The 26,217-nt window shown below is 44.3% G+C and overlaps 1 protein-coding gene across 1 annotated transcript in view; it reads right to left on the bottom strand.

Annotated features, from left to right (window-relative positions):
• Positions 1–16,453: 16,453 nt before the first annotated feature.
• LOC123169616 (uncharacterized) overlaps positions 16,454–26,217 on the bottom strand; it is a gene marked incomplete in the record, with an annotated part of 14,465 nt that continues 4,701 nt past the window's right edge. The window contains 28 exon segments of the mRNA XM_044587487.1: positions 16,454–16,810; positions 17,199–17,279; positions 17,774–17,884; positions 17,977–18,165; positions 18,292–18,357; positions 18,550–18,624; positions 19,016–19,126; positions 19,223–19,308; positions 19,397–19,541; positions 19,898–19,995; positions 20,821–20,962; positions 21,121–21,168; positions 21,241–21,411; positions 21,882–21,950; positions 22,413–22,532; positions 22,616–22,688; positions 22,773–22,891; positions 22,968–23,087; positions 23,163–23,250; positions 23,363–23,577; positions 23,772–23,818; positions 24,082–24,160; positions 24,404–24,485; positions 24,722–24,859; positions 24,981–25,029; positions 25,119–25,173; positions 25,254–25,330; positions 26,062–26,142. Of these exon segments, the coding sequence (XP_044443422.1) occupies positions 16,631–16,810; positions 17,199–17,279; positions 17,774–17,884; positions 17,977–18,165; positions 18,292–18,357; positions 18,550–18,624; positions 19,016–19,126; positions 19,223–19,308; positions 19,397–19,541; positions 19,898–19,995; positions 20,821–20,962; positions 21,121–21,168; positions 21,241–21,411; positions 21,882–21,950; positions 22,413–22,532; positions 22,616–22,688; positions 22,773–22,891; positions 22,968–23,087; positions 23,163–23,250; positions 23,363–23,577; positions 23,772–23,818; positions 24,082–24,160; positions 24,404–24,485; positions 24,722–24,859; positions 24,981–25,029; positions 25,119–25,173; positions 25,254–25,330; positions 26,062–26,142 (2,915 nt within the window).

Genomic DNA, 26,217 nt, shown 5'->3' with positions numbered 1-26,217 from the left:
GCAAGATACATACGGATATGAATGTTGCAGACCCGTTGACTAAGCCTCTTCCACGAGCAAAACATGATCAGCACCAAGGCTCCATGGGTGTTAGAATCATTACTGTGTAATCTAGATTATTGACTCTAGTGCAAGTGGGAGACTGAAGGAAATATGCCCTAGAGGCAATAATAAAGTTATTATTTATTTCCTTATATCATGATAAATGTTTATTATTCATGCTAGAATTGTATTAACCGCAAACATGATACATGTGTGAATACATAGACAAACAGAGTGTCACTAGTATGCCTCTACTTGACTAGCTCGTTGATCAAAGATGGTTATGTTTCCTAGCCATTGACATGAGTTGTCATTTGATTAACGGGATCACAGCATTAGAAGAATGATGTGATTGACTTGACCCATTCCACGATCGTTTAGTATGTTGCTATTGCTTTCTTCATGACTTATACATGTTCCTATGACTATGAGATTATGCAACTCCCGTTTACCGGAGGAACACTTTGTGTGCTACCAAACGTCACAACGTAACTGGGTGATTATAAAGGTGCTCTACAGGTGTCTCCGAAGGTACTTGTTGGGTTGGCGTATTTCGAGATTAGGATTTGTCACTCCGATTGTCGGAGAGGTATCTCTGGGCCCACTCGGTAATGCACATCACTTAAGCTTTGCAAGCATTGCAACTAATGAGTTAGTTGCGTGATGATGTATTACGGAACGAGTAAAGAGACTTGCCGGTAACGAGATTGAACTAGGTATTGAGATACCGATGATCGAATCTCGGGCAAGTAACATACCGATGACAAAAGGAACAACGTATGTTGTTATGCGGTCTGACCGATAAAGATCTTCGTAGAATATGTGGGAGCCAATATGAGCATCCAGGTTCCGCTATTGGTTATTGACCGGAAACGTGTCTCGGTCATGTCTACATAGTTCTCGAACCCGTAGGGTCCGCACGCTTAAAGTTTCGATGACAGTTATATTATGAGTTTATGAGTTTTGATGTACCGAAGGTTGTTCGGAGTCCCGGATGTGATCACGGACATGACGAGGAGTCTTGAAATAGTCAAGACATAAAGATTGATATATTGGAAGCCTATATTTGGATATCGGAAGTGTTCCGTGTGAAATCGGGATTTTGCCGGAGTACCGGAGGGGTTACCGGAACCCCCCGGGGGTTTAATGGGCCATAGTGGGCCTTAGTGGAGAAGAGGAGGGGCGGCCAGGGCAGGCCGCATGCCCCCTCCCCCTCTAGTCCGAATAGGACAAGGAGGAGGGGTGGCGCCCCCCTTTCCTTCTTCTCCTCTTCCTCCTTCCCCCCTTCTCCTAATCCAACAAGGAAGGGAGGGAGTCCTACTCCCGGTGGGAGTAGGACTCCTCCTGGCACGCCTCCTCCTGGCCGGCCGCATATCCCCCCTTGCTCCTTTATATACGGGGGCAGGGGGCATAGACACAACAATTGATCAGTTGATCTTTTAGCCGTGTGCGGTGCCCCCCTCCATCAGAGTCCACCTCGATAATACTGTAGCAGTGCTTAGGCGAAGCCCTGCGTCGGTAGAACATCATCATCATCACCACGCCGTCGTGCTGACGAAACTCTCCCTCAACACTCGGCTGGATCGGAGTTCGAGGGACGTCATTGGGCTGAACGTGTGCTGAACTCGGAGGTGTCGTGCGTTCGGTACTTGATCGGTCGGATCGTGAAGACGTATGACTACATCAACCACGTTGTGCTAACGCTTCCGCTTTCGGTCTACGAGGGTACGTAGACAACACTCTCCCCTCTCGTTGCTATGCATCACCATGATCTTGCGTGTGCGTAGGAATTTTTTTGAAATTACTACGTTCCCCAACAGATGGATGTGCTCGAATCACGCCGCCGCCGACCTCGATGGTTGAGCTCCTCCTATCTCCCGTCGCAGACCGAGGATTGACCTCCTATGACGCCGCCACCGCCCATCGACCGAGGATTGACCTCTTCTCCGGTAGCCGCTGCCTAGGCCGCCGCCGCCATCTCTATATGCAGAGCGGCTTTTTTTACGGATATCCGCGGAGCGGCTGTTTACACGGTATCTCACCGTAACTCAATTATATGGACAGGGTAGTACATCACATACGGTTATGTAACGGCAACCGTGTCTAACCTTTTCTTCTCACATGGTTTGGTGCGGAAATCGTGCTTGACGTTGTAATACCTAACACAAACGACATGTACAAATAGTGTGCCTATACAATATATATTTATAGTGCTATTAGTAGTTCCCGACCGTTAGCTTATCTCCATAGTTTCCCCATTTCCCCCAAATCCCAACATAGCCTCCAAATTCTCTCACGTGGCGCTGACATTGGGGGAATGCGGACGAGGGGTGCTGATGGTTTCGGAGCGGCTGCTCCTATCGCTGCCACGACGGCGGTCGCTGCCGAGCACTTGCCTAAGGTCATCAGAAGGCATGTGTACTATAGACCCGAATCGTCCTGTCAGGTTCCAATCTATCCCGGTCTTTTTTAGCATGTCCAAAGTATAGATCTTTGCTGAATCCGTCCTGAATGACCCCCCCCCCCCAGAAAGCGATCTGCTGTCGGATCCGGAGCTTGACTCCAGACTCCCGCAACACGAGTTCGACTCCGAGTTTTGCGCCACCGAGAAGTTCCAAAAGCTGAGTTGTGTGCACGGGCACACTCCCACTCGACGTGTATGCACGGAGGGATTCGACATTGGCAGGCAGTTTCTCAATTGCCCCTTAGAGGTTAGTGCTAATTAAGTTCATCATTTTACTTTAGTTAATGCCACCGCTCATCCAGAATACTATTTAACATTGGCAGGGATATGAGGCTTGTGCCTTTGTTAACTGGCTGGATGAAGAATGGCATGGCAGGGCTCGGAGTGTTATCACCAAGCTCGCAGAAGACAACGTAAAGCTGAAGAAGAAACTGGCTGATCTGGAAAGTACAATCAGTATGATGAAGCAAGAAAGCATCAATCACAGGCAACAGATGAAAGCAAGAGACAAGAAGGAACTAGCATGTGTAGTTGTGGTTGTCCCATTAGCCATGTTCTATGCGCTGTTTGCAATGATGATTAGGGGTTTTGTTTGACACTATTGCTAAAGCACATCTAGATGTGCTCTAAGTAATGCACATCTAAGTCATATGCCATTGATGTTACGCGAAGATTCATGCAGATATTTTTCTTTGTCTTTTTTTCTTTTCCTTTCTAGTTTGATTATTACTGGCTTTATCAATAAGAAGAGCTCAATGTATTGCTTGCCAACTGTCCTACTCCGTTCGTACCGGTACCGGTGCATAATCCCAAAACTCATTCCTTGTTTTTGTCCTGAAAAAGGAAACCAACCAAATAGCCAATAGGAGTCCTGCGCAACCCCGGGAATTTGGAGCGACTGGGTACAAATAATTGCGTTTGATTATATCAGCGGTTAGATAATACGTCAACCCCCGCTTCAATTGGCAGTTCCTCTTCTCTGCATACCCTGCTTAAGTGTCCACCATCTTCATCATCCTCGGCAGGTCGCGCTACACACTGGCACACACTCTACAGCCATGTCGAGCGACAGCGAGGACGACAGTTCGGCCAGCAGTCTGGCGCCTGATGATAGGTCAACATTGGAATCATCCTGCTCGTCTTCCATGATTCTGGCGTCGAGCCCAGACCTTGATTATATCCGGTTCATGGAAGGGACGCCGCCTCCGGAGTCGTCAGACGACAACCAGACGGACGAGGAGCCGTCGGAGGACGAAGAAGAGGACGACGATGATGATGAGGAGGAATGGTCGAACGAGGAGGAGGACGACGACGACAGCAACGACAATGACAGCGGCGGCGGCGATGAGAAGCCAACGGTCAGCGGCAAGAAGAGTCCTTGCCAAGACGATGTCGCGGGGCCATCCAACAAGAACAACAACAAGAAGAAGGACTAAATTAAGCGGACTGTATATATCTCTGTTTATCCTGTCAATCTCATTGCAGACGGTTAGTAATATGTATTCGATAGAGATCTTCTACATTATCGCCAACAGGTTGGTTTGTTGAATTGTGTGCCCTGACGAGCACACAATTCACAAAGAAGACCGTATGGGCTGTCTATAATGATCGCACACAATTCTGATTATCGACCTGTTTGCCGGGTATCACACACATCTTGTTACGCCGAATCGTTTGTGTTCACCTCACTCATCGCAAACGGTTCATCAGAGCGAACTGTATGTCGTATATCACACACACCTTGATCTGGCTGCCCGTTTCAGTTGTTCTGTCTCATCGCAAACAGTTCCTAGAGATCAACCGTATGCCCCTCATCGCACACGCAACTAAAATCTGAACCGTGTTTGATGTATCATTCATCGCAAATGTTTTGCATCTTTTTTTACGTTTTTTACATCACCGTTTGCGATTAATGCATCACACACAGTTTCGTCAAAGGGTCTCTGATCGTAGTGTCGCGTTAGCAGCATCCTGCAGTAGTGTTACTAGTGTTCATAGTAGCCCCTGGGTATTTGATACTGGTTCAGTTGCTATGATTAGTAACTTGAAACAGGAGTTACAAAATGAATAGGGACTAGTTGAGGGTGAGGTGACGATGTGTGTTGGAAGTGATTCCAAGGTTGATAAGATCACCATCGCACACTCCCTTTACCTTCGGGATTAGTGTTGAACCTAAAATAAATGTTATTTGGTGTTTGCGTTGAGCATAATATGATTAGATCATGTTTATTGCAATACGGTTATTCATTTAAATCAAAGAATAATTGTTATTCTGTTTACATGAATAAAACCTTCTGTGGTCATACACCCAAGGTGAATGGTTTATTGAATCTCGATCGTAGTGATACACATATTCATAATATTGAAGGCAAAAGATGCAAAGTTAATAATGATCTATTTGTGGCACTGCCGTTTAGGTCATATTGGTGTAAAGCGTATGAAGAAACTCCATGCTGATGGGCTTTTTGAATCACTTGATGCTTGTGAACCATGCCTCATGGGCAAGATGGCTAAGACTCCGTTCTCCGGAACAATGGAGCGAGAACCTGACTTGTTGGAAATAATACATACTGATGTATGCGGTCCAATGAGTGTTGAGGCTCGCGGCGGGTATCGTTATTTTCTGACCTTCATAGATGATTTGAGCAGATATGGGTATATCTACTTAATGAAACATAAGTCTGAAACATTTGAAAAGTTCAAAGAATTTCAGAGTGAAGTGGAAAATCATCGTAACAAGAAAATAAAGTTTCTACGATCTGATTGCGGAGGCAAATATTTGAGTTACGAGTTTGGTCTTCATCTGAAACAATGTGGAATAGTTTTGCAACTCACGCCACCTGGAACACCACAACGTAATGGTGTGTCCGAACGTCATAATCGTACTTTATTAGATATGGTGTGATCTATGATGTCTCTTACCGATTTACCACTATCGTTTTGGGGTTATGCATTAGAGACAGCTGCATTCACGTTAAATAGGGCACCATCTAAATCCGTTGAGACGACCCCGTATGAACAGTGGTTTGGTAAGAAACCTAAGCTGTCATTTCTTAAAGTTTGGGGTTGCGATGCTTATGTGAAAAAGCTTCAGCCTGATAAGCTCGAACCCAAATCGGAGAAGTGCGTCTTCATAGGATACCCAAAAGAAACTGTTGGGTACACCTTTTATCACAGATCCGAAGGCAAGATCTTTGTTGCTAAGAATGGATCCTTTCTAGAGAAGGAGTGAAGTGAGTGGGAGGAAAGTAGAAACTTGATGAGGTAATTGTACCTTCTCCCGAATTGGAAAGTAGTTCATCATAGAAATCACTTCCAGTGATTCCTACACCAATTAGTGAGGAAGTTAATGATGATGATCATGAAACTTCAGATCAAGTTACTACAGAACCTCGTAGGTCAACCAGAGTACGTCCCGCACCAGAGTGGTACGGAAATCATGTTCTGGAAGTCATGTTACTTCACCATGACGAACCTACAAACTATGAGGAAGCGATGATGAGCCCAGATTCCGCTAAATGTATTGAGGCCATGGAATCTGAGATGGAGTCCATGTATGAGAACAAAGTATGGACTTTGGTGGACTTGCCCGATGATCGGCAAGCCATTGAGAATAAATGGATCTTCAAGAGGAAGACGGGCGCTGATAGTAGTGTTAACTATCTACAAAGCTCAAATTGTCGCAAAAATGTTTTCGACAAGTTCAAGGTGTTGACTACGATGAGATTTTGTCACTCGTATCGATGCTTAAATATGTCCGATTCATGTTAGCAATTGCTGCATTTTATGAAATCTGGCAAATGGATGTCAAAACTACATTCCTTAATGGATTTATTAAAGAAGAGTTGTATGTGATACAAGCAGAAGGGTTTTGTCAATCCTAAAGGTGCTAACAAAATGTGCAAGCTCCAGTGATCCATCTATGGACTGGTGCAAGCATCTCGGAGTTGGAATATACACTTTGATAAGTTGATCAAAGCATATAGTTTTATACAGACTTGCGGAGTATATGTGAATGACATATTGATGATCTGAAATGATGTAGAATTTTCTGGAAAGCATAAAGGAGTATTTGAAAGGAGTTTTTTCAAAAGAAATACCTCGGTGAAGCTGCTTACATATTGGGCATCAAGATCTATAGAGATAGATTAAGACGCTTGATAAGATTTTCAATGAGTACATACCCTGACAAGATTTGAAGTAGTTCAAAATAGAACAGTCAAAGAAAGAGTTCTTGCCTGTGTTGCAAAGGTGTGAAGTTGAGTAAAGACTCAAAACCCGACCACGACAGAAAATAGAAAGAGAATGAAAAGTCATTCAAGTATGCTATGCTGTGTACCAGACCTATTGTGTACCTCACCATGAGTTTGACAAGAGGGGACAATAGTGATCCAGGAGTGGATCACTGGAGAGTGGTTAAAATTATCCTTAGTGGAATAAGGACATGTTTCTCGGTTATGGAGGTGACAAAAAGTTCGTCGTAAAGGGTTACGTCGATGCAAGCTTTGACACTGATCCAGATGACTCTAAGTCTCAGTCTGGATACATATTGAAAGTGGGAGCAATTAGCTAGAGTAGCTCCGTACAGAGCATTGTAGACGTAGAAAATTTGCAAAATACATACGGCTCTGAATGTGGCAGAGCCGTTGACTAAACTTCTCTCACAAGCAAAACATGATCACACCTTAGTACTCTTTGGGTGTTAATCACATAGCGATGTGAACTAGATTATTGACTCTGGTAAACCCTTTGGGTGTCAGTCACGTGGAGATGTGAACTAATCACACAAAGATATGAATTATTGGTGTTAAATCACATGACAATGTGAACTAGATTATTGACTCTAGTGCAAGTGGGAGACTGAAGGAAATATGCCCTAGAGGCAATAATAAAGTTGTTATTTATATTTCCTTATATCATGATAAATGTTTATTATTCATGCTAGAATTGTATTAACCGAAAACTTAGTACATGTGTGAATACATAGACAAAACAGAGTGTCCCTAGTATGCCTCTACTTGACTAGCTCGTTAATCAAAGATGGTTAATTTTCCTGACCATAGACATGTGTTGTCATTTGATGAACGTGATCACATCATTAGAGAATGATGTGATGGACAAGACCCATTCGTTAGCTTAGCATAATGATCATTTAGTTTTATTGCTATTGCTTTCTTCATGACTTATACATGTTCCTATGACTATGAGATTACGTAACTCCCGAATACCGGAGGTGTGTTATCAAACGTCACAACGTAACTGGGTGATTATAAAGATGCTCTACAGGTGTCTCCGGTGGTGTTTTTTGAGTTGGCATAGATCGAGATTAGGATTTGTCACTCCGTGTATCGGAGAGGTATCTCTGGGCCCTCTCGGTAATGCACATCACCATAAGCCTTGCAAGCAATGTAACTAATGAGTTAGTTGCAGGATGATGTATTATGGAACGAGTAAAGAGACTTGCCGGTAACGAGATTGAACTAGGTATGATGATACCGACGATCGAATCTCGGGCAAGTAACATACCGATGACAAAGGGAACAACGTATGTTGTTATGCGGTTTGACCGATAAAGATCTTCGTAGAATATGTAGGAGCCAATATGAGCATCCAGGTTCCGCTATTGTTTATTTACCGGAGATGTGTCTCGGTCATGTCTACATAGTTCTCGAACCCGTAGGGTCCGCACGCTTAACGTTCGATGACGATTTGTATTATGAGTTATGTGATTTGATGACCGAAGTTTGTTCGGAGTCCTAGATGAGATCACGGACATGACGAGGAGTCTCAAAATGGTCGAGAGGTAAAGACCGATATATTGGAAGGTTATATTCGGACACCGGAATGGTTCCGAAGTGTTTCGGGTATTTTCCGGAGTACCGGGAGGTTACCGGAACTCCCCGGGAGAGTAATGGGCCTTAATGGGCTTTAGGGGAAAGGAGAGAAGGGCCTCAAGGGGTGGCCGCGCCCCCCCATGGGTTGGTCCGCATTGGACTAGGAGGGGCGGCGCCCCCCTCCTTCCTTCACCTCTCTTTCCCCTTCCCTCTTTCTCCTAGTTGGAATAGGAAAGGGGGGGCGAATCCTACTTGGACTGGGAGTCCAAGTAGGACTCCCCCCTTTGGCGCGCCCCCTCTAGGGCCGGCCTCCTCTTCCCCCTCCTTTATATACGTGGGAAGGGGGCACCCCAAAGGCACACCAAGTCTTCTCTTAGCCGTGTGCGGTGGCCCCCTCCACAGTTACACATCTCGGTCATATCGTCGTAGTGCTTAGGCGAAGCCTTGCACCGGTAACATCATCATCACCGTCGCCACGCCTTCGTGCTGACGGAACTCTCCCTCGTCCTCAACTGGATCAAGAGCTCGAGGGATGTCATCGTGTTGAACGTGTGCTGAACACGGAGGTGCCGTATGTTCGGTACTTGGATCGGTTGGATCACGAAGACGTTCGACTACATCAACCGCGTTACTAAACGCTTCCGCTTTTGGTCTACGAGGGTATGTGAACACACTCTCCCCGCTCGTTGCTATGCATCTCCTAGATAGATCTTGCATGATCGTAGGTAATTTTTTTGAAATACTGCGTTCCCCAACAGTAAGCGCTCAGCAGCTCCACCAGCAAGTTGTCCAGCTGTAGCCTGAATCACTGATGAGAAGAAGTTATCTGACACTAGTCGAGCAACACTAGTTGCGGATGATCGCTGGGCTTCGCTCGGAGCTTACCGCAAATCCAAGGGGCTCTGTTTCATCTGTGGTGAACGATGGGCTCAAGATCACTGCTGCAAACAGGAAGTGCAGTTGCATGTTGTGCAGGAGATGCTCGACTATGTTCAGAATATTCCATCTGATGTTAGTGATATAGAAGAAAAAGTTCTGGGTGAGGCTAATGCAATTTTCCTCTCTGCTGCTGCTCTGGGAGAGATCTCTGTACCTGCAATAACAACTATGAAACTGAAAGTGCAGTTGCAGGGCCAACCGATGATTTTCTTGGTGGATTCTGGCAGTACACATTCATTTGTGGATTGTGTTGTGGCTAGTAAAATGCAAGGAGTTGTTTCCATGCCTGTTGAGGATATAGACCTTAGAGACATCCGCCAGGAGGGGCCGGGTTATTCATATGGTCATTACCAGAAGCCTGGCGCTAAGCTTGAAGACGGTGGGCCAAAGATGGGCTTAAGACCCGGATATGGCTTAAGGCCCGTAGTTGCAATCATTGTTATGGTAGAACTTGTAGTGTAAGGCAAGAATAGTTGAGAGTCCGAGCCGGACACTTTTATGAGCCGGCCGGGACTCTGAGAGCTGCAGGGCGTCAGCCTCCCTATATAAAGGGACGACCCGGCAGCGGTTTAAGGCAGAGAACAATCTCATCGAGAGCCGGGCATAGCAGTTTAGCTCCCTGGTGATCGTAACCTTAATCAATACCACCTCAAACTGGACGTAGGCTTTTACCTTCACCGTAAGGGGCCGAACTAGTATAAACCCTCGTGTTCCTTGTCCCGCATTAACCCCTTCAAGCTTCCTACCTGCGATGGCTCCACGACTAAGTCCTAGCTCGAGGACATCTGCCGTGACAATTCCACGACAGTTGGCGCCCATCGTGGGGCCGGCGCACTGTGGATTTGAGTTCTTGAAGGGCAGCTTCGAAGGGCTCAAGGGATACGCTGTGGGCCGGATGACCAAGAGTCGTCGCGGCAAGCTCTATATCGACGATGCAAACTGGGGCCCCGACGCCGGCTCAATTGAGTACGGGTACCGGGTCCCCTTCGGCGGAATTCATGTTTTCATTGGCAAGATTGGTGAGCCGGGCCCTGAGCCGGATCTCTGCGCCGATCTCATCGAGACGGCTCAGCGTGCACGACCCGCCCGGGCCCGGCCTGCCTTACGGCACGCTTTTGTAGGATGTATCCATGGAGGGCCCTCTGATCAATCTGGATCTGGTGATGAGGCGGCCGCCAGCTCTGACGGTGAGTCGTCCACCGATGAGTCAAACTCGTTGTATCAACTCCAAGATGGCAGGCTCATGGGTTGTTCCGATGGTGACAGTATTCCGGACCCGTTTGAGCCGCCAAGTCAGGTTGGAGTCTTTATGGCCGGTGCGCAGCCTGTTCAGAACCCCGCTGCTAGAGCGGGAAACCCGGTGCCTTCTCCGGCTCAGGTACTAATGGATCTCACGGACAAGATGACGGCGCTGTTAACCGCTACGGTCGACCCGGCAGATCAAGCTCAGCATGATGCGGAGGTGGCGCAGTTAAAATTGGATCTAGTGAAAGCCAAGGAGGATCTGGCAGCAGAGGGGATCAGGATGGCTGCGGAAAGGGCGGCTCTCGACGCCCAAACCCAGTTGATTCAAGCGCAGTCCTTCCGGCTAACGATGGATCAAAACGCGTCCAATGAGGTCCTGAGAAGGAGGCATCAAAAGGCCCAATCTCGACTCCCTCCGGTTTACGATCCACGAAACCTCTTCAACACGCCGGGTGCAGGGTCTAGTAACCCGCCAGGGGTCATAGTGCCCGGGTCTGGGACCCCTATTCAGCCACAAGTGATGGGGCCTCCCCAGGTGCCCCCTGCCCCGCCTCAGTACGTACCAACGCCCCCGGGTCATTATAATAACCCGCTGGAGAACATGGTCGCCGCGGCGGCACGGCTGGCGGCTCTCCCAGTTGACGGCGACTCTCCGACGGCTATTGAAACCCGTCGGGTCAGGGAACTCCTTCAGACAGCACTGGCGCAGCAAGAGGCGTATTCCTACAGCCGAGACAGGATCCACTCGACCCCTCGTCCAGGCCGGAGCCCGAGTTACAGCAGATACATGGTCTCAGCGACCGGTTCAAGTAACGTCCGACGCCATGACCCGCCCCCTGGCCACGGCCCGGTTCATAACGGAGCCTTTCACGCAGCAGACCAGGACAGAGCGCGGCAAGAGGCGGAGCAGGTGCCTCAATTGACGGCTTACCAGACCCCCCCCCCCCCGGCTTATCCGACGACTTCCGTCGACGTGGGTATCCCTACCAAGACTGGGGGTGTCCCTTGTTTAGTACCAGCTATCCGCAATGAGCGTCTACCCAAGAACTTCAAAGGCCCTAGGAAGGTGCCTAATTACACAGCAGACTTACAGCCTGCAGCCTGGATCGAGAGTTATGAGATGGCTATGGAGCTGCTGGAGGTCAGTGAGGCGGCCATGGCTAAGTATTTCACCATGATGTTAGATGGGACTGCCCGCACTTGGTTGAAAGGGCTACCACCGAAGGGTCTTGGGCTGAGCTGAAAGCCCGATTCATCCAAAACTTCAAAGATACCTGTAGGCAATCTATGTCAATTGTGGATTTAACTAACTGCAAGCAGCAGGAGGGTGAGTCTACGACGCATTGGGTTCGCCGGGTTAAGGAGATAATACATTCCTCGGATAAGATGGACGCCGGCTCTGCAGTCCTAATGTTGGAGCAGAATTGTCGTTTTGTGCCCCTGAAGATGAAACTCGGGCGGCTTAAGCGCGACTGCAATGATATGGGTACACTGATGGCGGCTCTTGTCAAGTACGCCGATTCTGATGGTACCAAGGACCCCGCTTCAGATGATGAAAGGACAGGGAAGGGAAAGAAGAACGGCAATGGCAAGGGTCCTCAGCATAACCCGGGGAACCAAGGAGGAGGCAAGCGCAAGGCCGACGGCAGCCTAGAGTTTGTGGCCAACGCCAGCTCACAAGGGAATAACCAGCGACGTAAGGGGAGGCCCCCTCCCCGAGGCGGCGGGTCAGGCCCGACGCTGGAGCAGCTGTTGAATGAGCCTTGTCCAAGGCATGGCTCTAGAGAGAAGCCAGCGACTCATCTATGGAAGGACTGTGCAATCATGAAGGCCTTTAAGAATTACAATGGCCCGGGCGGCGGCTCAGGCGCCGGCGGTTTTCATGGCCCGGGCGGCGGCTCAAATTCCAATCCTCCGAACGGTCAAGGGGGCTTTAATCAGCAGTCTGGCCAGGGTCACCAACAGCAGCAGGGGGGTTATCAGACCAATCCCAAGCAGCTTAGCGGTGGACAGTACCATGTATTCACCACCAGTCTGTGTAAGCGAGACCAGAAGCTTCATAAGAGGGCCGTGAATGCTGTCGAGCTGGCGGTTCCACGCTACTTGCGGTGGTCTGAGCAGCCTATAGTGTGGAGTAGAGAGGATCACCCACCCCGGGTAGACAATCCGGGTCAAGGTGGCTAATGGGTCTCTTGTGCCCTGTAGTCAGGAGTTAAAAAGGGGGCAATGCATTTGTGCTGGACATGAATTTGTCAATGATTTTAAAGTTTTTCCACTGGGTTCTTATGATGGGATACTGGGCCTGGATTGGTTAGCAAGTCATAGCCCTATGCAAGTGGATTGGGCTTAACACTGGCTCTCTTTTCAGTTACATGGTGAGCTGGTAACACTGTTGGGATAGGATGCAGCTCATCAGGCCTTTGCTCTTATTGAGTTATCTGCATTGCTCATTACTGCTGATGCAGCTCAGTCTGAATTACCTGCAGATATTCAGCAGATTTTGTCCCAATTCAGTGCAGTCTTTGATGTTCCCAAAGGATTGCCTCCAAGGAGAAAATATGATCATACCATTCCTTTAATTCCTGGGGCCCAGCCCTTTTCTATCAGGCCTTACAGATTGGCTCCTGTGCTTAAGGATGAATTGGAAAAGCAAGTTCAGGAAATGCTGGCCTCTGGTATCATTAGGCACAGTAACAGTCCATTTTCTTCTCCTATGATTTTGGTAAAAAGAAGGACAAGACATGGAGGCCTGTCATTGATTACAGACATCTCAATGCTTTGAAAATTAAGAGTAAGTTCCATATTCCAATCATTGATGAACTGTTGGATGAGTTGGCAGGATCTTATTGGTTTTCTAAATTGGATCTAAGGGCTGGATATCATCAGATAAGATTGGCTCCTGGAGAAGAGTATAAAACTACTTTCCAAACACACACTGGTCATTATGAGTTCTTAGTGGTCTCAATGGGCCTGACTGGTGGACCCAATACTTTCAACTTTGCAATGTGTGACACATTGTCACCTGTATTGAGAGTTTGTGCAGTGGTTTTCTTTGATTATATTCTCATATTCAGTAAACTTATGCTCAACATCTGGAGCACCTGGCTCAAGTGTTGTCTCTGCTGGAAAAACACAAGTGGCATGTTAAACTCCCCAAATGTGCTTTTGCTCAGACAAAAATTAGTTATCTGGGACATATTATTTGTGGAGAAGGAGTGGCCACAGATCCTGCAAAAATCTCCACTATTAAAGAATGGCCAATTCCAGTTTCTGCTAAGGAGGTAAGAGGATTTATGGGGCTAGCTGGGTACTACAGGAAGTTCATTTCTCATTATGGAATATTGAGCAAACCACTGTCCAATCTCCTGAAGAAAGGTGTGCCATATCATTGGACAGATGCAGAGCAACAGGCCTTTGTTTTGCTGAAACAAGCTCTAGTGTCAGCTCCTGTGTTAGCTCTTCCTGACTTCTACAAAACCTTTGTTGTGGAAACAGATGCTTGTGATGTTGGTGTGGGTGCTGTGCTTATGCAGGATGGCCATCCTTTGGCTTATGTCAGTAAAGCATTAGGTCCCAGGAACCAGACACTTTCAGTTTATGAGAAAGAATATTTGGCTATTCTTTTGGCAGTTGAACAATGGCGCCAATATCTTCAGGTTTCTGAGTTTGTTATCAAAACTGATCAATGCAGCCTGGCCAGTTTATCTGAACAAAGATTGCACACTAAGTGGCAACAAAAAGCACTTACTAAGTTGTTGGGGTTGCAATACACTATTACTTACAAGAAAGGACTGAAAACAGTGCTGCTGACTCTCTTTCTAGAAGGCCACATAATGATACTGATGTGTTGCCTGAGTTGCATAGTGTCACTTCTGTTCAACCTGCATGGTTGCAAGAAATTGTGCATAGTTATCAGTCTGATCAGTTTGCTTCTGAATTGTTACAAAAGTTAGTTGTTGCTCCCACCTCTGACAATAAGTTTTCTCTTCGAGCTGGGATACTTAAGGTGGGCAACTGTGTTTGGGTGGGTCAGTGCCCTGATCTGCAAACCAAGATTGTGGCTGCATTTCATGACAGTCCTCTTGGGGGGCATTCTGGATTTCCAGTGACCTATAGGAGAATTCGTCAGTTATTTCGCTGGAAGGGTATGAGAGGGTTTGTTAAAGGTTATGTGCAACACTGCCTGGTGTGTCAGCAAGCAAAACCTGAGCGTGTGGCATATCCAGGTTTACTGCAGCCTCTACCTATTCCAAACACACCTTGGGAAATGGTCACAATGGACTTTGTCGAAGGATTACCAACATCTGGCCGTTACAATTGTCTACTGGTGGTTATCGATAAACTGTCAAAGTATGGTCACTTTGTTCCATTGCATCACCCGTTTACTGCAGAAACTGTGGCTGAGGCGTTCCTGAATACAATTTATAAATTGCATGGCATGCCCCTGTCTATCGTATCAGACCGTGATCGAGTGTTTACCAGCAAATTTTGGAAGGAGTTGTTCCAGAAGTGTGGTGTTCTTCTCAGAATGAGCACAGCTCGTCACCACAGTCTGATGGACAAACGGAGCGAGTTAACCAGCAGGTCGAGTGCTTCCTTCGATGTTTCGTCAGTGCTCATCCCTCTCGTTGGGCCAAATGGATTCCGTTCTGTGAATTTTGGTATAACACTAACTGGCATTCAGCTACTGGGAAAACTCCATTTGAGATCATATATGGACATGCGCCGCGTCATTTTGGGTTGACTGCAGACGAAACTCCATTTGAGATCATATATGGACATGCGCCGCGTCATTTTGGGTTGACTGCAGACGACGCAATTCAGTCTGATGATTTGCACCAATGGCTTGCAGACCGTCAGATAATTCTGGAGTCAGTGCGCCAACACTTGTTGCGAGCACAGCAGCACATGAAATCACAAGCAGACAAACATCAGAGTGATCGTGAATTCGCAGTGGGAGAGCGAGTTTTCCTGAAGCTTCAGCCTTACTTGCAGTCGTCAGTTGCTCCTCGAGCCAACCATAAACTGGCGTTCAAGTTCTATGGGCCGTTTGAAATCTTGGAGCGCATTGGGGACGTGGCTTATCGGCTTGATTTACCAGCAAGCAGTGAAGTGCACCCCGTGTTTCATGTATCTCTCCTTCGGAAGGTGTTAACCCCAAGTCACCAGGTATTACCTCAGTTGCCTACTCCTGATGATCAATTTCAAATTCCTGAGCAGATTTTGAAGCAAAGAGTGGTTCGTCGAGGAGCTGGGTCTCTTGTTCAAGTTCTGGTTAAATGGAGTGCCACTCCTGTGGACATGGCTACCTGGGAAGACAAAGTGACTTTGCAGCAAAAGTTTCCGAGGGCACCGGCTTGGGGGCAAGCCGTTTCTAAGGAGGGTGGGATTGTCAGCGATCCCGAGATGGGACAAGGACCAATTGAGGAGACAAGCAGGCCCAAGAGGCAGCCTCGCCTCCCGGCTCGGCTAGCTGGGCCAGAGTGGGCCTAGAGCGCTCCACTACTTATTCACTGGTTCGATTCGGAAGAAGGCGGCGAAGAGGAAAACGGCTAGTGGATGGCGTGTGTGGTGTGAGCTCCTGCGTGAGCCGATCCTCCTCATGTAATCCCCTCTTGTAGCTCGAATTCATGGCCATGGCCGAATACAAACCCTAAGCCCTCACACACACCTCGTCCACTCATCTCCGTTGCGGACCCACAGTGCCCACCAACTTCTCCACAACAGACCCCCAACGATCAGCAACCTCCCCGCCGCAACGGCCAGAGGGAGAGAAGGTGGGGCACGGCTAGGGTTTCAGACGCCCGCTTGACCCTCTCTAGTTCAATAATTTTATTTCACATGTCACAAATTACGACTAAATAACAACTCCTCATTATACATCAAAGGCAAAACTAATCACTCAACCATGAACTGGAGCCCCGGTAAGTTGCTGCGATTTACTATTTTTTGTTACTTTATTTCTTCACGCAACTGTATCAGTGTTTTATTACGAAACTGGTTCGGGCAATTCGCTGTCACAAGCCTAGCAGGATCGCTAAAATGGCCATGCAACACCCCTAATGGTGGAGTGTTGCTGGCTCCAGTTTTCATTGTATCGCTACATTCAGGCTTTGCCTGCGGATCCGAAGAGGCGCATCTTCTCTGCTACAACAGCTTTCATTGCTTCCTTGGCGGACGCCATGACCTGAACCAGGTCTTTTTCTGGCTTCTTGAGTGACTGCAGGTAGCTGTTGCGGACCTCCGTGTTCACGTTGAATTTCCTCACCCCCAAATCTATGCATTCCTGCTCCACATGTTGGTTACACGTTATTAACACTTGCACAACAGCATTTCAAATATGACAGTAGTTGATAATAAGAGCGGTTTCATCAACTCATAAGCTCTAGTATAATTATTTCACAAAAAGGAAGCGTTTTACTGATTCTTTGCAAAACTATGAAGCTGGTATAGACACAGAAACTCTAGCCCTCCAGCATTTTTAACCTTGTCGATGAATTATTTTATGCACTGCAACCATGATTGATGATTGTCTTATAGAGGGCAACGATTGCCCCCCGATTCTCCTATAACTTGAACCTTTCAGGATATAAGTTGGTGCGGGAAACTAAACAAGAACTACTGCAAGGTATAGATTCACTGATCTTAATACAGAAGGAAACAGTTTATCAAACCTTTACAAGTTCATGGGGGAGGCCAGATGCTCCATGAAGTACCAAGCTAACTCCTTTCTTCATAGTTAATGCGCGAAGTTCCTGTCATCATTTCAATGGGAAAAAATACCGAGTTCATTACTCAAAAGAAGTCGCTTGCAAAAGCACAAATTTGCATGGTAATTCTTTACAGAATACTGTACTTCACAAGCCGTTGGAAAAAAAACACTTTACAACCCTGAACCATTGCAGAAGTTCATTTTTCAATCTTAAACTCAAAAACGAGAAAACCAGTTGTCTTAAACCTTGAACTGTTGAATATGTTTACTGGTTTACCCCCTTGGTTCTATTCCAAGCGGTTCAAGCTGACTCAAACAACACATGGAAGACAGATAGCATCACATATACGCATTAGCACCTTGTCATGTTACCAGATTAAGTAAAACACACACAAAATCAGAGAAGGATCATACTTTTTTGGAGAAATCTTAACAATTTAAGAAAAATCGGAAAATCCGAAAACAGGGTTAAAGATCTGGTAACACACACATAATCTGAAAGATCAAACAAAGATTTTCATAGCTGTTCTGTCAAACCTTTAGCAAATCAAGTCTCAGGTTTGGTCCACTGGGAGGATATTTTCCATGAACATTCCCAATGCATACTGCTAATGCATCAATACCAGTTTCATCAATAAACTGCTCAGCCTGAAAATATGTAACATATAAGTTAAGCATTATTACAGGATTGTAGTGATAGAATGCCATAGAGTTGAAATTTGTTGGGAAGATAAAATAACCTGAGCAATATCAGTAAATCTCGCTTCATATTCTTCAACTGTCAGGCCATCTTCAGTGCCTGATAGTCTCCCAAGTTCAGCTTCCACAAGCATGCCTTCAGCATGAGCCAGGGAAGATATGTTCTTTGTGTATAAGATGTTCTCTTCTAAAGTTAGATGGGAACCATCCACCATGACTGAATCAAATCCCTGAAAAATAAAAGGTCATAGTAGATGGTCCAGAGAATTAAGATTCAGATGTAGTCATTATCATTCATGATCAGGAAAACATTTTGGTACTGCAAATTTGAGAAAACAACACATTTTTTCGCTTACCATTTCAAGAGCCCCAAGCAAATCATGCTTGTCAGCCCCGTGATCATAATGGACGGTGATAGGTACCTGAATGACAATCACAGAATGATCACCTTTAAAGAACATAAAACAAGGATGGCTATCTGTTTCAAAAAACAAGGATGGCTAGAAGGTAATATGTGGGAACCCAAGTTATATAAAAAATTACGAACTATTTTTATCCAGATCACTGAGTATCCACATTTACTCTTTAAGCATGCTAAGTTCTGTTTGTCTTACGTTGGCTCGTTCTGCTGCAGCAATGCAGCATGCTACCAACGGAACTCCACCTTGCTTCAGGGAACTGGGATGAACCTAAATAACAACCACATTAAGCGTGGTTAGAAATCAAGACGATACATATCATCTACAAAAAATATGGATAATGAGTTCAGGGAGCATGGGTGCAGAAAAGCTCATGAGTTGAGAGTGAGAAAAGCTCATGTGTTGAGAGTGAGAAAAGCTCATGAGTTGAGAGAACCAATGCAATTCTCTCTATGGAAAAAACACGGGTAGAAATCCATTTCAGGATCTGTGTGGTATTGCTTCTATCCCTCTGGAGCTAGTTGTTGCGACCTACTTAGTAGTCCTATCATAACGTACTCCAGTAAAGAGTGGTATCAGAGGACACCCAACATGATAAATTACATAATTTTCACCATAAATTGCCAAAGAAAACATCCTATGCTAACAAAGAATTCCTAACCTGCAGGATAGCAGGACTTTCTTCAGCCTCAGCAGCTGCAATTACAGCTTCAATTCCCTCAAGATTATATACATTGAAAGCACCAACTGCATAGCCACTCTTCTCCGCGTTCTTCACAATAAGAAAAAAAATAGCTGATTAAGTATTTAAAGCAATACAAAACGATGTATAACCTTGATGAGAGGTAGACGGTGGATAAGAACTTACAAGGAGAAGTTCTTTTGTTGAACTTCTAGAAGGGCAAGCCCAATTCTGGACCACTTCTGCAAGAGCACTGTTATCACCAACATTACCTGTCATTTGGGGAGTGGCAAGATAGTTTCTTGAGTAGAAGGGTAACGTTATTTATCTGTTGGTACAGAAATGAGATACGTTTATTACCAGGAAAAACAATGTAGGGGACACCAGGATGTCTACTCTCAGGGCCAAGCTGCCACAAAGGCACACCAGCTAAAGCTTGTCCCATTACTTTGGCACGCCGAGCTTCCAAAGCTTTTGTAGCAAGATCAGATGAAGTGATTCCTCCCTGTATAAAGAATATAGTAAGGAGTACCTCCAGAAGTATTCCATGCACAACTTGTGGAATCAATCATTTTGTTTGATATGGCCAGTTGAATTTGCAGGCACTGTTTTTTTTGTGTGTGTGTGTAGATGCTATTCTTTTTTCTTCTTCTTTTTTGTTCTGATGAATGAAACACGTAACCATGTAGGTGTAATGCTATCTCAATATTTCATTAAGTATTTAATGGCATAGGTCCAATAAAACAGAACAACTATTTTGACCTAACAGTAACAGCTCCAGAGATTGGCAAATTTCCATAAACCAAGTAACAACTAAATTTCAATTTGTTCAGAAAGAAGAAATCGGCTGTGTAATTTTACCTTTGCAAGGATGTAACGGGGTCGACTATCAATTCTTCGCACAATCTCTACTAGTGCTGAGCTCACTTTGTAATTAATTTCTAAGCTTTCTTCAGGAGCTGCAACATGAAAGGTACAATCTTGTTAGGTGGTCAAACTACTTCAGGACAGATATGAAAGAAAGAAATTATCTTCTTTCGTTTGGCACACAAAAGGTAGCAAACTATACTAATAGGTCAGTTATCTTGTACTGCTAATGCTTACATGAAGATAACAGCGGCTATTCTTGAACATACTCTTTTGAAAAGCTGAGTTAGGTATCTGCCTCTAGCACACAATTTCAGGAACGTATACTGGAGTTAGTTTGGTTTTGGTCACTAGAAAAGATTATGATGCAAACTGGAGATGTTCTATTCAAATGATTGGGACAATGCACTCACGTTGTGATTGTGGTTGTGGTTGAATGTAGAGATTCATTCAATGGCTCTACTGGTGGCTAATGCGTTTTTGGGCATGACTTTGACAACAATAAGCAACTTTATTTTATCAATTCCTCCCTTTTAAAAAGTTTTGACAGTTTGACCTGTCTTCCAATACAGTTAGCCCCAGACTCCCGGTTCATGCCTAGAATATGATAAAAGTAAACAAACTATCTCCCCAGAAGTGATCTGAGTTGAGCTCAGGGAATAGAATTAGGCTGAGAGCCTCTGATACTGTGTGGAGTTTGGGGGCAATTGTGTGCTAGCCCTGAGGATCTCCACATCATTTGTTAGTAAACAGTTTTTACCAGCACAACTTGCTCAACACTTCGGCAGGTAGGTTGTGGCTTAGGAATTGTTGGCATTAAGAGACTAGAAATCAAAATTGACTCAGCATTTGATCACTTTATTTGCTAATGGAACAAACAACACATTTAGCCATATGATAATCAGAAAGATGCTAACTTTTTCCGGTAATGAGTTGGCGGCTGGTGACGACTAGCGTGTCTCTCCCGGACTGTATATAAGCATTTCCCAATTCAACAATTCTGCTGATTTCTTGGTCTCTCTCCTCAGTTGATTTCAGTGAGATCATCTCAACGGATACCTACAGTGAGTAAAAAGAGAACACAATACTAACACCACAAATTGATCTCAAGCAAAACCATCCGACTTAAGATAGTACTATCCACAAACTCTATCCAAGTAGATGTATACGATGGTTGATGGTTCATGTTTAGGCATGACAGCCAAGATATAAATTACCTCTATCACTCTGAGGGATTGTGCGCATTGTGAACGAAGCTTGTCGACCTAACAAATGCAAAAGAACATGCGAATGAGATAAATATGACTGACAAAATCTTAAAGCATCACAAGGCTAACCTGCTTCGTAGTTTTTGGCACATAAGAACCAACAACTATGAGGCCTCCCGCTAAATTTCTTTTTAATCCAAGGTCATTTGGGCGGATAGGTGGCTTTGGCTTGATTCCAATTCTAGCACTCACAAAACTTGCAGCTGTGCGGCACAGAAACCGCTTTCCTTGCAATTCAGCCTGTTGAGTTAACGTAAAAAGAAAAGGAAGAATAGGAGATCAAAACAGAGCATCAATACTAGAATAAGACGCATTATCGTATCAACTCGAAAGGAATAGGTACCAAGTGTTTAAGTGTATATGTGGATTGCCTAGCCCTTTCCATCAGTTGGCACTTTTGGTTGCGTTGACTAGTGCATGAAGCTTAACATGGTATCAGAGCCTAAGGTCTTGAGTTTAAGTCCTGGCTTACACAATTAATCTAAAAATTGTTGTTCTCCCCTTTGTGTCCACGTATAGGCCTCTTGAGCCATACCTCTAAGTCTATCCACGTGTTGACTTTCCGCGTCACACGTGATAAGGGGTGTTGAAGTGTATATGTGGATTGCTAGTCCTTTCCATCAGTTCGGACTTTTGGTTGCGTTGGCTAGTGCATGAAGCTTAACACTAAGAACAAATGCTTCTCGTAGAAATGGAGTGGCATAACATACCTGGATCATTCCAGCAGCAAAGACATTCATGTCCCTTTCACTGGCAGCGTTGACAATACACACAGAGCCCTAGAAAGAGTCAAAATGCCTGTCAGGAAATTCTCAAGGTAAATCAAGAAGAGAGGGAATCAAAACAGGATTTATGATACTATATGGTTGAATCAGCCAGTACAGTTCTAGAGTCCCTAAAACACCTGCAACATTTATTAGCCATTCAAGTAAATAGCTGCCATGAGTGCATACAGAAATGGGAATATGAAATATCTACAAAACTAATAATTCATAATTATATCCTAAAAAAATTAAACTGACTCAAAATAACTGTTCATATGCACTGGAGGGGCATAGTGGTGACTAAGGTGCGCCTTGGCCTGCCCTTAATCTTGTAACTACTTTGTTTAAATAGGTGAAGCTTCTTTGCTAATTAAACAACAAAAATACATCTTAATTCATCTAACAATAATTGTTGGTCTCTCCTTCATTTTGTTCCAAGCTCCGCCAATCATATTTTCCATGTTTACTATCATATACCTTCTCCAAGCTGCAGAGAAGCTGACAGACTGCATCTGGTCCTTCTTTACGTAAAAGACTTATGGAAATTGTTGAAACTTGGTTCTCCAAAATCCTTCCTTTAGTCTTTTCTTCAACCCACTGTAAATTCAAGGACAAAGCAAGTTACTAAGGTCTTGCTCTTCGCTCTTCGCTTTACCAATCAAACAATTCCACAACAGTACCTGTTTGAGATTGGAAGATGTATAGCCAAAAGCTGCATCCTTGGCAAACTCAGTCTCACCAGCAGGAATCAATCTGTTAAGAGAATGTTGGACATCAATATTGTTATGTGTTATTTTCATATTTAAATACATTGCATAGTGATCGTGCACAGACTACCTTTCAGAGTCTGCAACATAATGAATATCATCAATAGTGTACCGCCCACCTTGAAGGAAGAATGGGCATATTATCCAAGCATCCATGTCACCTAATACTGAAACAACTGCATCAGCTTCCTGGAAAGTAGAAGAGTATGATATGATCAGAGAAATGAAATGGAACAGAAAAACAGAGAGAGTTTCAGATATTAACCTCTGGGAAATGGCCACGTAGAGTGGAATCACCTCGCAAGACCACTGTATAACTAATACCAGGGACAGTCTTTGCTGCAGCTTCAAGATTTCTGCAGATATCTTTTACTAACAGTGCGGCCTATGAAAGTGAGAAGGCTTTAAATATATATTTAAAGACCCTAAAGATAAACTGTTTAAGACCGCACTTTCCTACCTTATTAGCAATCATTGAACGGGAGTTTGTCAAAATAAAAAAGCAGGTTGGTAGTTTCAGAAACTGCTCTGTGAGGGCTTCAACTGGCCTGCAGTTAAGAATTACAAGCAAAGCTTATGGAACTATGTACGGAACATGGGCAAAACGAAAATGCTAGCAGAAAACATATGTAATCTAAAAGACAATATGCTTTCATTTACCATTCAGTTAAGACCTCTATATCGTGAACTGTTTGAGTTCCAGTTGGATCATCATCTAAAACTACAAGAACCTTTTTGCTATCATGAGATGCAGAGGAAACAAGATCATCCATTGGAACTTCTGGCCACTCAACAGGAAGAGAACGCAGAACATCTTCTTTATTAAGCATGGGTGGTCTTCCTTCTACTTTTACTCCAGATAATGTCTCATATACCTGTGCCAGGCGCAATCAGCGGGCACGTTTAGGAAAGGGAATTAAATTAAGGCTATCAGTATACTACCTCTGTTCATTAATATAAGATGTTTTGGCAGTTCAAATTAAACTGCCAAAACGTCTTATATTAATGAACAGAGGGAGTATCATATTTTGGCATACGTTCTGTCTACTGAGAGCTGTGAGCTGCTCACCTTTACAACAGCACTATCATCATATCGACCCCATCCAGAAGCAGAGCCTGTTGGAATACATCAAATGAATAAAACAATAGCCATCCTATTTTAAGACTGTTATCCAAACAATAACTGTAAGCTGATTTGTTTTCTTCTAAAACTAACTGTAATATACTACTAGTATAGAAAACAGAGGGGGTGGCCATGCAACGTTCTGTTAATTTGGGTAACTACTTCCATTGAAGATAAGAAATATAGCATGACTTGATGAACATTGGAACCAAAACATAGAATGGAAAATGATCTTTGATTTATCACAGACAATTACCTGAAACAAACAGCTGATGAGCAACACTAGAGACATGCAATGGGATCCTCAAGTTGGAGCTTTCACGAGATACTATACCCTGAAATAGACGAGATAAATGCATTATTATCTTTTGTTAGTACTCCCTCTGTTCCCAAATGTAAGAGGTTTTTGCAGTTCAAGACGAGATAAATGCATTATTATCTTTTTTAGTACTCCCTCTGTTCCTAAATGTAAGACGCTTTTGCAGTTCAAATTGAATTGAACTGCAAAAGCGTCTTACATTTACGAACAGAGAAAATAGTTCATAAAACAAATAAGTTAATAGCTCGGTTATCCATACAAGATCCTTGACGAATATGTCCACCGCAGATAAAGGTGTATAATCATTATCAAGCATGTGTGGCACACGGTTTCCAAACATCCTGCAATATGAACATTGAGTGTATCAATCATCAGATAGCCACCTTCACTCATGCTAGAACACACCACTAGATATCTGAAAGACTGACCTACAGGGAGCTGATAGCAAAAACAAGTAGAACTAATTGTTTCGTTTCTTTCTCATAATCATTTTATTACTCGGCCAATATTAGCAAGTCTAAACAGTGAAGAGTAAAAAAGGAAGATTCATTAGAGTGGATTAAACAATGACACATACCACGAGTAACCTCTTGCATGTTGAATAATTTCGAAAACTCTTCTTGTTCGCAAATTTAATCGAGCACCAAACGCCATTGCTTCAGCTGCTGAGGCTATATGGACCCCAGCAAGAAGTTGGTTCACCATTTTAACAGAACTGGGAAAAATGGCAGAAGAGAGATGTTGATTCACAAGCGCCAGCACTAATGAAAAAAGAGCCATTATGCAGAAATAAGACCCTGTAAGGAAGGTATATCACTACAAAATGTGTGTATCACCTCGCAGCTCCGCATCCTCCTTTGATGAGATATAGTTTCTCACTTAGTGCTGTTACGCAAAAATAAGATAATAGTTATCGACCAGTTTCCGCACTTTGTATACTGCATATGATGGTGTTCAGATAACCTTTTTCATACCTGACAAAACTCTACCCGTACAATGCAGAGCTTCATCTGTTCCCGAAACAATTACCTGTCAAAAAAAGTGCAAATATTTATATCCATAAAGGTTACATCATCACTTCTACTAGATTAATGTTTCGCTAATCATACAGTTAGTGTCCCGTCCGCTGCTCTCTTGACACCACCAGATACCGGAGCATCAACCAACTTTATCTCTCGGCATTCAGCTGTATAGAAGTAGTTAAAGATTCCAAAAGATTCATCAGTGAAAGCAGTAAACAACATTGCCGACATATTTAAAATGTAGAGAATGGTTCTAGTACTGCAAGGCCTTGGTGTATTACGGGAAACAATATAAAAAGTGACCAAAAAGAAGTGCTCTTGACGCAATTTACACGACATAAATCTAACGAGATACGGATTTAACCTACACATGGAGAAAACAAAATTCAGATTCCTTTCGACAATAACTGAAAACGATTGAAGCTTCTATCACAGCTTTCTTGATCATAGGTCAAATATGGATCTGATTTGTTTAGTAATAGATTCATCTTCTGTTAGCATTGTACTACTTTTTGGATGTTTCTGTGACTTTTGGAACCTGGGTAACACCCCAAAGGCCTTCTGCCGGAACATTTCCCTTAAAATGCAACTTCAACTTCATAACAACATCCCAACACAAAATACAGGCTAGCTGTCACAGCAGACATTGCAACTTCTTCTGCAAATGATTATAAATCTGGTGTTTTATAATGAGAAAAGGTAAACGAACATTACTTGTGAGACACTGAAGCTACAGGACTCAACTCTCACCCAGAATCACAAACAGAAGATTTTAGATTTCATGAGTTGGATTTATGAGTTACACAATGTGGTTTTTGTTGACCAGTAATGTTTGTGGTATTCTTTCTTATTTTTAATGCAAACATGCCCAGGAGAGATAAAAAAGAGCGGCTACCTTCCAATCTTCCTTTGAGTTGAGTCACAAAGCCAGGAGAAACTGTAGATGACAGAATGATGGATGTTCCTGCTGGCAAACCTGAAAGTGAAAGACAAAGGATATTCACAACCATGTACGTACAGCTCAAAAATTAGTTAACCTACCTGGGAGATG

This window comes from Triticum aestivum, chromosome 7D (assembly GCF_018294505.1).
Source record: "Triticum aestivum cultivar Chinese Spring chromosome 7D, IWGSC CS RefSeq v2.1, whole genome shotgun sequence".
NCBI classification, from domain to species: domain Eukaryota; kingdom Viridiplantae; phylum Streptophyta; class Magnoliopsida; order Poales; family Poaceae; genus Triticum; species Triticum aestivum.
This window is presented reverse-complemented; position numbering and strand designations above follow the sequence as displayed.